The 11,758-nt window shown below is 58.6% G+C and overlaps 1 protein-coding gene across 3 annotated transcripts in view; it reads right to left on the bottom strand.

Annotated features, from left to right (window-relative positions):
* Nucleotides 1-1,840: 1,840 nt before the first annotated feature.
* NUP210 (nucleoporin 210) overlaps nucleotides 1,841-11,758 on the bottom strand; it is a 107,402-nt gene continuing 97,484 nt past the window's right edge. For 2 of the 3 annotated variants that reach the window (XM_043588238.1, XM_043588239.1), the window contains exons 34-40: nucleotides 10,729-10,846; nucleotides 9,566-9,712; nucleotides 7,759-8,009; nucleotides 6,555-6,771; nucleotides 4,717-4,812; nucleotides 4,555-4,638; nucleotides 1,841-3,355 (exon numbers count right to left, since the gene is read on the bottom strand). In XM_043588238.1, the coding sequence (XP_043444173.1) occupies nucleotides 3,255-3,355; nucleotides 4,555-4,638; nucleotides 4,717-4,812; nucleotides 6,555-6,771; nucleotides 7,759-8,009; nucleotides 9,566-9,712; nucleotides 10,729-10,846 (1,014 nt within the window). In that variant the 3' untranslated portion in view covers nucleotides 1,841-3,254. The other variant, XM_043588240.1, reaches the window with a different exon arrangement.

Genomic DNA, 11,758 nt, shown 5'->3' with positions numbered 1-11,758 from the left:
TCACTTGTCCCCCAAGCGCTTCTGCGCCCAGTCACCCCCACTGCCCAGGGCCCTCAGGACCGGATCTGCCACACAGAACATTCCTCGTTCCTCGGGGAGCTGGGCCCTCCCCCTCGGCTTCTCCCTCCCCTGCCGTCCCCTCTGACAGTCAGATCTGCCATTCCCTCCGGGAGAGGAAGGCACCCCTAGTCACCAACCCGCTGCCCAAAGAGAAGGTCCCACACATGGCTTCTGGTTTACGTTTACAGTAACTGATGGCACCACCGTGCCCACTTTGCAGAGCAGAAAACTGAAGCCCAGAGTCGGGGAGAGAGCAGAGCAGGAGCACACAGGTGGGAGAGGGTGGGTGCAGGACCGCCCCAACCCTGGCTGGTGTCAAAGCCCCTGGACCCGGGGGCGGGGGTGGCCTGGTTGGCTGCTTCTACTAGAGGTGAAGAGGTTGGGGGGGGTGGGGAGCTGGTGTGAACAAAGGGACCGCACCCACCCCAAGGGCAAGCTGACTGCAACAGAGTTTAAGCAGGAGGGTGTGAGCGGTCAGATCTGTGAGCAGCGGGTTGGTGCAGGGGACACGGAGGCTGGCACCTCACCCCAGGGGAGGCTCCCTGGGCCAAGAAGAGGGTCGTGGGGAGGGCAGATTCATGGGAACTTGGAGACTGGCCACGTGAAGGGTATGGGAGAGGAAGGTCTGAGGGGGGGACCCAAGTCGTACAGGAGCAAGTGTGTCCACAGCAGGGGGAGGGGGCAGGGGGGAGAGCTCTGGTGGTGGCCAGATGTGGGGGTGTGGCTACAAGAGGGGGCACAGAGCTGGGCTGCCAGGCTCGTGTTGGGGCGCTGCCATTGAATTGGCTGGGATTCGGTTCGGCTGTGGCAGAAGACTCACTGGAAGCCACTGGGAGTGTCCTTCCTTCCTGTCAAGGGAGGCCATCCTGGGCGGGGCACAGGCTCCAAGGACAAGGGCCGAGCCATCCTGGTGGCCTCCTCCCAGCCAGCTCAGCCAGGGTTGGGACAACGTGGTGCGGAGGGCACCGCCTCCCGTCAGTCCAGTTCCTGAGCTGCCCGGGACACCACTGCTCACATTCTGTCCCCAAAACGTAGTCACATGTTGGCTTCCAGCAGCCAAAACGGTTGGGACACCTCGTATGGATTCTGGCCGCTGTCTGCCCAGCTCTGAGTCAGGAAGAAGGTGGATGATGTGGGCGACAGGGGGTCTCTGCCAGAGGCACCTTCCAATAGCCTGCCGCCTTGGGCGGCCACCTGGTCTCTCTAGGCATCTGCCTGCGACGTGGGACAGGAGAACCTGACTCAGGCACTTGGGGTGAGCCTGCATGAGAGCTCGGCGACGGCAGAAGTCAGGGCACGAGGGGGCTGTGGAGGGTGGGCAGAGGACCACCCCGAGGGGAGCAGGAATGGGGAAGGCGGAGGGTGAGGGGCTGGGGAGGCAGGAGCGGCTGCCAGCGAGCAGCGGGGCGAGGTCCAGGCTGCAGAGTCAGCGAGAGGATCAGTGACACCAGGGAGGTCAGCCGGTGCGGAGAGTGGGTGCAGAGGCCAGAGTGACACAAGGAAAGGACAGGTGCAGAGTGAGAGGCACCCGAGAGAGAGAGAGAGAGAGAGAGAGAGGAAGAGATAGGGGTGGGACACGTGGTGATACCTGGTGATGTGTGGGTGGGGCTGCGGCATCCCCCGGCACCCGTGGGGGCCCCGTGGGAGGGGGGTGTGGCACAGAAGGGCAGCGGAACAGACCCGCTCCCCAAATCTCTGTAACCGGAAGGAAGCCAAGTCACCGGAGCCTGGGTCACGTCCAGGCAGGACGCACGCAGATCTGGCAGTGATCACGCCCCTCTTAAGAAATTAGAGCTTTATTAAATAAACCAAGTAGAAACGCGCCTATTTACATCCAAGTCGTCAGTTTGAGCTCAAGTGATAGGCAAGGCACAATTCTTCCTGTCTCCAGCTTTAGAAAAATAAATCGCACGGCCCGGCCCAAAAGGCCTGCGGTAGGTTCACGCTTGCGGCTCAGAGTCCAAGGGGTCCCCCCACACAGCGACCCCGCGGGCCGGGCTCGGGGTGTGCCTCCAGTTCTTCCTGAGAGCGGCACAGCTCTCGGCCCAGGGCGGAGAGGCCGCGATCTGGAGGCCTCGGGTGCTGAATGAACGAGGGGGCATCTTCTAGATGTCTTCTCCTTCCCGGCCCCTTCCTGGAGGGCAGGCCCACCCTCCTCACTGGCCGGGTCTGGCTCCGTGGCCTGCTGGAGGGCTGCTGCGGGGAGACTGGTGCCCACATGGGGCAGGCCAGAGGCTCAGGGCTGCTGAGGTGCACGACCGTGGTACAAAAGGAGGAAGGGAGAGCACTGGGTTTTGGTCTGGTGCTCGGGCGGAACACAGTGGCTTCTCAAAACAAACAAACAAACAAACAAACCAGAAGAAAAGGTCCCGGTCTCTGGCTCAGGGATGTTTTCCTAACTATGATTCCAAAGTCCCTGTGTGGGTAGAGAAGCCGGGATAGGGAGGAGGAGCCGGACCCCAAAGAGCACCTCGATGGAGCTGCGGCCGAGTCCAGGAGACGCTTCCACGCGCAGGAAGCAACCACAGAGGACGCCGTCTATATTCACAGTGGCCCCCACGGAGGCAAAGAGCAGCCCGGCTCGTGGCTCCTGTGGCCCGTCGGCGTCTCCCGGTGAGGCTGAGCCAGCGTGGGGTTGGGCCCCGTTGGCGCCTACCTGAGGCCTCCGTGCAGTCACGGGGCCAGCTTCGGACACTCGTGTCTGCTCGCTCCCTCATTTCCTGGCAGGGGCCGGAGTAAGGGAAAAGTGAGGTTTCCAAGGAGGGGAAAAAAAAAACCCCACAAATGTTAAGAAAAAATCAAAAAGTCCTTTCCCTGAGGCCACTTCAGGAACATCCCTTACAGACCACTAGTGAAGGGAGCTTCGCCTGCTCAAAGTCTCGAGAAGGGAGTCGTTCCAGAGACTGCAGGGAAGGAAAAGCGTTAAGTGCACGTTGTCCAGAAACCCTAGACAACCGCGCACAGAGGAATGAGCGAGAGTCTTAGCCTTTGTAAGATTCTGAAGTAAGAACAGAACAGAAAACAAGAGCCAACAGAAAGCCCTACACGGAAGGGTGAGCTAGTGGGCACAGCCTAAACTACAGGTCTACAAGAACACAGCAGGCAGCGACACGGGCCTGAGGGCTCGGGGCCCAGGGGTGCTCCAGGCCGGGCCCACCGTGGGGGCGCAGGGGCGTCCCGGCCCAGCCCGTGGACTAGTGGGAGGGGTACGCGGGGCTCCACAGCCCCGATGGAGGGCTGGCTCTTCGGATGGGAGGCAGTGCGTTGAAAGGCGTCGGCGATGAGGCAGCAAAATCTAGGGAGGAAAGAGATGAGGTGACCAACAGAGCATATGGGAGAGCTCGGCGCTCCGCAGGGAGCCCTCCGTGCCTGCACCGGAACAGCCACTAAGGACGCATCCGCTGCCCAGCTCGGCCATCCCCCTGACCGTGCCCCCAGGCAGCCCTGGGCCAGTGATGTGAGGTCACCCAGGGAAGGGGTGACAGCTGGACGTGCCGAGAGGCTTGGAGCATGAGCCCTGACCTCCCGCAGCTGTGGAGTGAGAACAAGCAGTGGGTCTTAAAACCACATGGGCGCGTCTGTGGGTCCGTGGGGCACGCAGGGAGCGGGGCCTGTCCATCTGGGCAGGAACAGCCTCTTGGGCAGAGAAAGCCGCATGAACAAAGACTCCAGGGCCTGGAGCGTTCAGGAGGTAACACAACTACTCCACTATGGCTCCGACACACAGAGGGAGGGGTTGGAAGATGGGATTAGAAAAGGTGAGTGCCCGTCGTAAGGATGGCTGAATGACATTTGTGGAAGACTATGATTCCAGGGGTCCAGGATGCACGTGGGATCTGGTTACCCAGGAAAATGTATCTATATACATAACTGCATCCTTTTCCAAAAAATTTCAGACTCTTGGAAGCCTGGCCATGCCCCTTTTGGGTCAGCAGACACCATTCAAGGATTCCTCCTATAGGGGAGAGAACCCTCAAACGGAAAAGATATAAAGGCCACCACGTGCAGCTGTGAAGGTTGGGCACTACACAAGGTTCAAGGGACACCGCTCACAGAGAGAAGTGTCCCCTGGAGTTGTGTAGGATCACCAGGGCCTCAGGGTCACCAGAGACAACTGGACTTGAAGAGGAATGGCTCCTGTGATCATCTGGGAGATCCATCAGCAGGACTGTCCAGAATCCTCACCTCTGAGTCAGTCAGTTCAACCCAGCTTAGAGCCCTCTGCAGCAGCCCCAGCAGGTAAGAACCAGTCCCAACATGCACCCCTGCAGAGACGGCCCCCGCTACCAGCCCTCCACCCTCCACGGTTCTGCCGGGGGAAAGCTCTCCTTGCCCAGGACCAGCTCCCAGATCTGCCTTCTGGGCCTCACACCCCAGCTGCCACTTTTGTGTGGGGCCAGAGCTTCTGAGACCTGGGGTTCAGGGCCTTGATCCCCACAACCCTCCCTCGTAGCCCCGGCTCTGCCTGGCTGCATCCGCAGGGTGGTGACTCACAGTGGGGGCTGTGGCGAGGGCTGGCTCCGGGGGAGAGGCCTGGGGATGCAGTGAGCTCCCGGGGTGTGCAGACCGTGTGGTAGGCTGCAAGACAACATGGCTGGTTAGAGTTGGGGTCAGGGGTGGGGGGCAGCCCAGGGGACACAATGCAGCCCACCTCACCTATGATCATGACAGCAGTCCCAGCCAGCAGGGCAAAAAGTGTGAAGAACATGACCTGGTAGGAATCCAGGAAGTGCTGGAAAAGGCTGGCTCCATCTGTAGTCAATGGAAAGACAAGTTACCAAACGGCCACGTGGAGTCCCCTTGTGTCTCTGTGCGTGGCCGGAGGGCGAGGCGGCCTGCCTGAGGCCTGGGGCAGCAGCCGGCCCTGTGGGGCTATCACTCCAGTGCTCCGTCCTATTCCATCTTGGGCCACTTGAACCGACCCGCGTCCACCTGAGGCCCTGCTGGGAGGAGGGTTCAGGTTCCATACCCATTCCGGGGAAGAGCAGAGCTGTCTGGGGGAGTTCGGAGGGTAAGGGTGGCCCAGGAGTCAGCCACGTGCCCGGAAAGGCAAGGCAGTGTGGAAGATGTCAAGCCAGGAGCTGCCGTCATGAAAACGGAGGTCAGGGTTGGGCAAAGGCTCTGGACAGGGATGTTGCCGCCCTCAGAACTGAGGCCCATGCACCACGGGAGCCCGGCATCAGCTACCCCAAAGCCACTCCTCCTTTGGGGCCCTGGCTCGGGGTGGCCCAGACTGTGGCTTCCTCTTGCATCTCCCTCTGCCTCATCCTGGGCCCCTCCTCCTCCCCTAAATGGACTGTCCTGAGTCAGGACACATCCCTGCTTGACGGGAGGAAGGAGGTGGCCTCTTCAAGTGCCCCTGACATTGGCCTTAGCCCCTCAGGCTGTTCCTCTCCAGACCTGACCAGTCCACTTCCCTGCTCTCAAGAAAAAGCCCAAGCCCCTGGCCAGGGGTTCGAGGCTCCTCGTGGCCTGGCCCCTCACCCTGCACCTCACCCCAGGGCCCTTCTGACGGCTCGGCCCTCCCCCTGGCTACTCATCCTTCCAGACCTGGAGGAAGCAGTCCCTTTGAACCACACCCTCAGGCCAGCAGGTGTAAAATCACCCGCTCCGTGTGCCCCCCACTTCTTGAGCCCCATGTTTAGGATCATTCCTTTCTCGCTGTGTCTGTAATATTCCATGCCCTGTTTGAGGTGGGGGCTTCTCAGGCATCTGCCCAGCACATGCGCTGCTGTGCAACAGGTGCTCGTCCACGACTGCGGGATAAATGAGGCATCCGTTACTGAGCACCTACTGTATATGCTAGGTAGGCCCTGTTCTAAGTGCTGTCCCCACATGCAGTACTCAGCTCCCAGTTGGGGAAGACCAGCAGAAATAATAATTAGTTGTACTAATTATTCCCTAGGCTGACAGTGGGGAACAGGGCTATGGAAGGAGAAGGATGTACATGGGAGTAAGTTTCAGAATTTCCTAATATCTGAGCAGGGAATGTGTGAGGAAAGGTGGGTTTGACTGAGGTGGGGATGTGGCCAAGGGGCTATCGGGGGGAGAGGCGTCCCAGGCAGAGGGAACAGTGTATGCCAAGGGCTTAGCTGGGAGTTGCACGTGTTCCCAAAGTAGGAAGAAGGCCAGCGTGGCTGTAGCAAGGTGCCCAAGCGGGGAGACAAGTCATCAATGGTTTGGGGAGGCAGATTATGGGGGGCCAGCCTTTCAAGACACTGGAGAGGCTTGGGCTTCACCCCCCAGGGGAGGTGGGCACCAAAGCAGTGTTGAGCAGAGGAGGGGGTACGATCCAGTCACATTTCAACAGGATCCCTCTAGCTACCCGAATGGGCCAAATTCACTTTGTGGGACAATCTGCATTTCTGAGTCCTCCAGGTCTTGACCCGCCCCCCTCCTGCTCTCCTGCCCAGATTTCCACCCACAGCCAAGACCACCCGGACCGGCCCTCCTCGCCCAGGTCCATCCCAGCGGTGTCCCACCCCATGACTCACGAGGACCAGGCCCTCGGCGATCCATCACAAAGGCCACGGTGACCGGAATGGTGAGGGCTTGGTTAGTCATGGGGCTGGAGAAGGTCAGGGCGGTGGACAGAGGCCCCTGACTGCCAGCTGTGGGATCCGAGATGCCGACTGTGTATGTGATGAAGCTGGGGAGCCCCAAAGACTTTTCCTTCTCAAAGGCCAGCACAGCTGGGGACCCTGATTTCACCTGGGAGAGACAATGCGGCTGGAGAGCGGCACCCCCACCCCCACTTCCGCCTGACATGCTGTGCTTCCCTCTGGGGCCCAGACGGTAGGGGTGGGGACCCTTCCCTGGTCCACCTTCCTAGGTAGGCGATGACGCCTGGGTACTTCTAAGTGACAGCATGAAATCTGCAAAGTCAGGGAAGGAGCATACTGTCTACACTTGGGAGTGTTTTTAAGGAAAGGACAAATCAATATCATTGAATTCTAATCAAGTGCTCTTTAAAAAAGTGCTAAACCAACACGAACTACCACCAAATGCCAACTTTCCAAGGCAGCAGCCTGGAGCTCTGTTAATGGCCGATCGCCAGCAGCTCAACCCCTGGGCTGGCGGACCCTCCATCAGCAGCAATGAATTCATCGCCATCTCGCTCCAAGAACGTTCATCCACGTTCACGTTTGCTGCAGTGAGACCAGGGATACGGCAAACGGAGGAGCCAAAAACCCCTTTGCCACATCACCCCAGATCTCTTACCGGCCTGCTGGGCTGCGGGACCTAGGACATCGTTCACCCAGCATTCAGCAGATGGGGAAACTGAGGCCCAGGGCTAGGGACTCGTCCCCAGTTGCGCGGGCGTCGGTGATAAGTTAGAGATTACAGCGTTTCTTCCTCCCCCATGTCAGTGTACGTTCCTGCACTGACTTCATTCACTGAACATACTAAGTGTTCACTGAGCACATACTATGTGCTAGGTACGCTCTGTGCTGAGTACTGCCCTCGCATACCGAGCTCCTGGTTGGGGAAGTCCGGCAGCATTCCCAGTAACTAATTCAATGATACAAGCTCACAGATAATGGTATGGGGGAAAAGAAAAGGTTAAGGGTATTTACGTTTAAAAAATCTTTTTTTCACTTTTAAAGAGAGGTGGTCCACGACTTCCACCTTTCACCTCGTCTTCCCTGCCTTCCGGTCCTTTCCAAGGTCCCCGGCTCATGCATGGACGCCACTCACCTCCAGGTTCTCGAGAATCTCCACGGTACCAAAGACCTTGACCTCAGAGCTGGTGAAGTGGTTGCTCAAAAGGATTTCAGCCTGGTCGGTGTAAAGCCCTGGGCTGAAGGGCACCTCGGCACCAACATGCTCCCCAGAGATGTGGCTGCCGGGGATGGAGGCGGTGACCAGCAGCGCCGTCTTCTTCATGCTGAGGTGTTTCAGCTGCTTGTCCGTCAGCCTGTGCATCGTGACTGAGCAGAGGTACCGGCCTGTGGAGACAAGCAAGCTCTGAGTTGTCCCCTCTCCCACCCACGCCCGGACGCTGCACTTTCTCCTTGCTCTTCTAACTGCAAAACTCCTATGCATCCTTCAGAGCCCAGGTGAGGCGTCACCTCCTCCAGGGACCTCCAGGGATGTCCCTCTTCAGCACCCCTGATCCAGCTTGGACACCCTTTCTGTGACCAGCACTCTCGCTCTCTCCTCAGAATCCTCTGCTCGCCAGATCCCCACTGCACTGACGTTGCCTGGGGAAGGAACGTCTGGGCCAGCTCTGCATTTCAGGGCCTAGCCATCCTGGCTCTCAGGATGGGGGTGAGTAAATAATGAACGGATATCGTGACCCGATGCTGAGCTACAGGCTGAGCTGGAGCGGACTCCCAGTATGGCCCGTGGCCCCAGCTAACAGCAGAAAGTCCTCTGAAGGTGTGGATTGGGGCTACCTTGGTGCTTGTTGGACCCTCCATGGCTGGCCCTGGGTAGATAAATGAGTTCAATGCACACTGTTGAGCAATGCCCTGGAAAGTACCTGGAACCCGGATGCCTGGGCTGGAGTCCCCTCCGTGCCCTTGCCAGCCAAGTGCCCCTGGGTGAGTCAGCCTCCTTGCTGGCCTGGTTTTCTTGGATCAAGTGGGAATAACTTCACACCCCCTCATGGGGCCGCATTTGCCAATAAACAGGGCACGGGACCATCAAATGCCTGTTCTGTCCCTGCACTTGGGCCCCACACAGGTGCCCTGAGGACATACCTCCTGCATCTTAGGCAGCGGCCTGGGTGCTGACCCCGGGCCATGGCAAGCTGCAGGCTGGGCTTATTATGGTCTGGCGTCATGCCCTCGCTAACTCCTCCTAATTAAGACCGGGCTGCATGTTCTTGGAAGGAACTGAAGAATGGTCCAAATGCTCATCGACAATCATTATCATAATAACACTGGGAAGCTCCTGTCGAGGACTCGATGGCGTATGCTGGGCACTGTGCTCAGCATATGGCAGGAACTATCCTACTGAACCCTCGAAGCACCCCACGTGGGCACCCCCCTTCTCAGACACTCCGCACCACGTGGCCGGCATGCCCGGGGCCAGGCAGTCACTCCAGCCCGTGGCGCGGGCATCACGGGCAGTGGAAGTTCTGTTCGGACACACCGTGGGGCCCTTGGCTAGTTAACAAGGAAGGGCCCTTCTGCCCAGCTCTCGCTTGCAGCGCTCAGCTCTAAGGCATCATCCTTCCCATTTCACAGAGGGAGGCAGCCTTAACACCCACTGGCAGGTAGGAAGAGCAGAAAGGGACCTAAACCCAGGCTTTCCAACTCTGAAATGTGTCCTGCCTGCTGCGTGTAGGTGGGTGCCGAGGACAGCCATCGCCCAGCATTGGACTGCCAACCCCGCCCAGCGGCCGAAATGAATGACAGGCCAGAGTGGTGGCATCGACCGCCAGGCTGGGCTCCTGACAGACATGGCCCTTCCAGACAGATGGCTGCCATGAGCCCGGCACGCCAACAGGAACCCTCCATGCAAGCCAGTCGTCCCATGCAAACCCTTGCAAACGTACCCAGAGTGGCATCAAATCCTGGTTCTGCCGTGAAAACGTCACGTGCTGGGAAATCGAAGACATCTTGCTTGAACTGGAGGTGGCAGCTAATGAGGGATTCTGGGTGCAGAGTCTCAATGGTTTCCATCTGGGAGGGAGAGCACTCACCTGGAGAGGGGAAGGGGTGAGAAGGGCATGGGCCAGACCTATTAGGCGCCCCACCCCGGCCCCCCTGCACAGGCTTCTGCATCCGTCTGTTAGAGCCCTGAAACGAGGGAGCAAGAGCAGGCCAGGTGCAGGCTAGCCGGGCCACGAAATGCCCCACATTCCTTCCACACAGGGCCCCCCGAGGGCTGCCCAAAGCTTCGTGACAGCACCACAGTTTATAAGAGCTGGGGAGAATTCTATGGGGGAGGAGGGTCATTCCGAATCGTGGGCAATTTCAGATCAGAATTTCAGCATTTGGGCTACAGAGCCTGCGTCCCGCAGCACAGCAGATGGGTCGGGCCCACTAATGCACATCGTCTGTTCCTGTCGGCAGGGGGAAAATGGGCAATTTATTTCTGGACTTCAGGAGGGCAACAGTTTCCCACTAATACACTGAGTATCATCTCGGCAATTGTGCAGTATTGGCCCCGTGCCCTGAAGTAGGAAAAAAGAGGTTATATGATGCAGAAAAGCTACCTCATCAATCAGAACAAGAACAGTGGTATTTAATTCCACTGGGTACATGGTTTAAAAAAAAACAAAAACAAAAAAAACCAAACCAGCCCACATCGATGTATTTATTTCTGGCAGTTGCTGTCCAGGGCTGTCACGGGCAGGGCCAGGGTCGGATGTTCTACGCATGACTTGGAAAAGGTAATTACAAAAATCAAAATCGGCCACGAGGCCTGCTAAATCATTACTTTCTTGGGATTACCAGCAGTCAGCTGGGGCTTTCTTTACTCGGCTGCCCTGGGGCTGAAGTGGCACTTCCAGCTCAGACACAGACAGCTTCTGGGTGCCGGGCTCTTTTAGAAAGAACACTCGGGTTTCGAAAAAGCTGGAAGGAAAGGGCCAGCAGGGGTTAAATGCTCTCTCTGCCTTTGGCGTGAGTTTAAGCAGGGCCACGGGGAACCTCCTCCCTGCTCGTGCGACTGGCGGGGCCCCTCCCCAGACCAAGCAAGCCCCTCACTCTTTACCTCTCAGGTTAGAGCCTCTGTCTCCCAAGGTGACGGTCACTTTGGAGGCCTCCTGGAAGCTGGTCTGGCCTGGGCGGACGGAATGGGCCACGATCCTTTGAGGGACACCGATTGCTATCTGGGGAGGGAGCCGAGGCAGCTGCACTGAGCACCGACCACGTGTGGGCTCAGTGACGGACATTTTTGTGACCTCACCCCGTTGCCTGGGATGCAGGCACTGCCCATTGCACAGGGGACAAAACTGAGGCTCCACGTCTTTTTGAGACTTGGCCAGATGTGGCAGAGCTGGGCTTAGACCCCAGGCCGGTCAGACTCTGCCTCCCTCTGAACGAGCTGCTTTTCCTAACAGCGGAGTGCGGTGCTGAACAGCAGGTCTGAATGCATTCAGTCCGGGGTGGGCTGTGGGGTTTGGCTCCTGGGACTGCGGCAGATCACTTCTCTGTTCATCAGTTTGCTTAATTAGTCTTTCAGCAATGAGAGAAGGAGCCATTTTACTTTACTGTCATTTATTCAAAATAAATCAACCTGACCAAAAGGCAACTCACATAGCCTGGGTATTGAACGCCCCTCCAGACTCCAGTCTTCCCAGACTTTCCCCTGCTCACCCCCCTTGGCCCAGCCTGCACTGGCTGCACCCAAACACCCCAGTCATGCGCCCCTCTTAAGCTGGGATCACCCTCCCCCCTCCCCCCACAGAGCCTGACCCCTCCAGCATGGTCCCCTCCAGCCGGCAGGCTGTCCTCCCACCTCTGGGCAGGCGCTGAGCACTTCCTGCCTTCCACAGGATTTCTAGCGGAATGTGATCTCGTAAAGAGCAGGGATGGGGTCTCACTCCTCCCCAAAGCCCAGGCAGCTCCTGTGGCTGACACAAGAGCACAGGCAGGCCGTCAGGCTGGCCCCATCACCTCCACGCTCACTGGTGGGCACCCACATCCGGGTCCTGGTTCTTCCCACCTTCTCCTGTACTCCTGGCTGCCTGCCATCTTGTCCCTGCTTCCTCTGCCTCCTCCCCCCACACCTGGCAGAGGGG

This window comes from Prionailurus bengalensis, chromosome A2 (assembly GCF_016509475.1).
Source record: "Prionailurus bengalensis isolate Pbe53 chromosome A2, Fcat_Pben_1.1_paternal_pri, whole genome shotgun sequence".
Classification (NCBI taxonomy): domain Eukaryota; kingdom Metazoa; phylum Chordata; class Mammalia; order Carnivora; family Felidae; genus Prionailurus; species Prionailurus bengalensis.
This window is presented reverse-complemented; position numbering and strand designations above follow the sequence as displayed.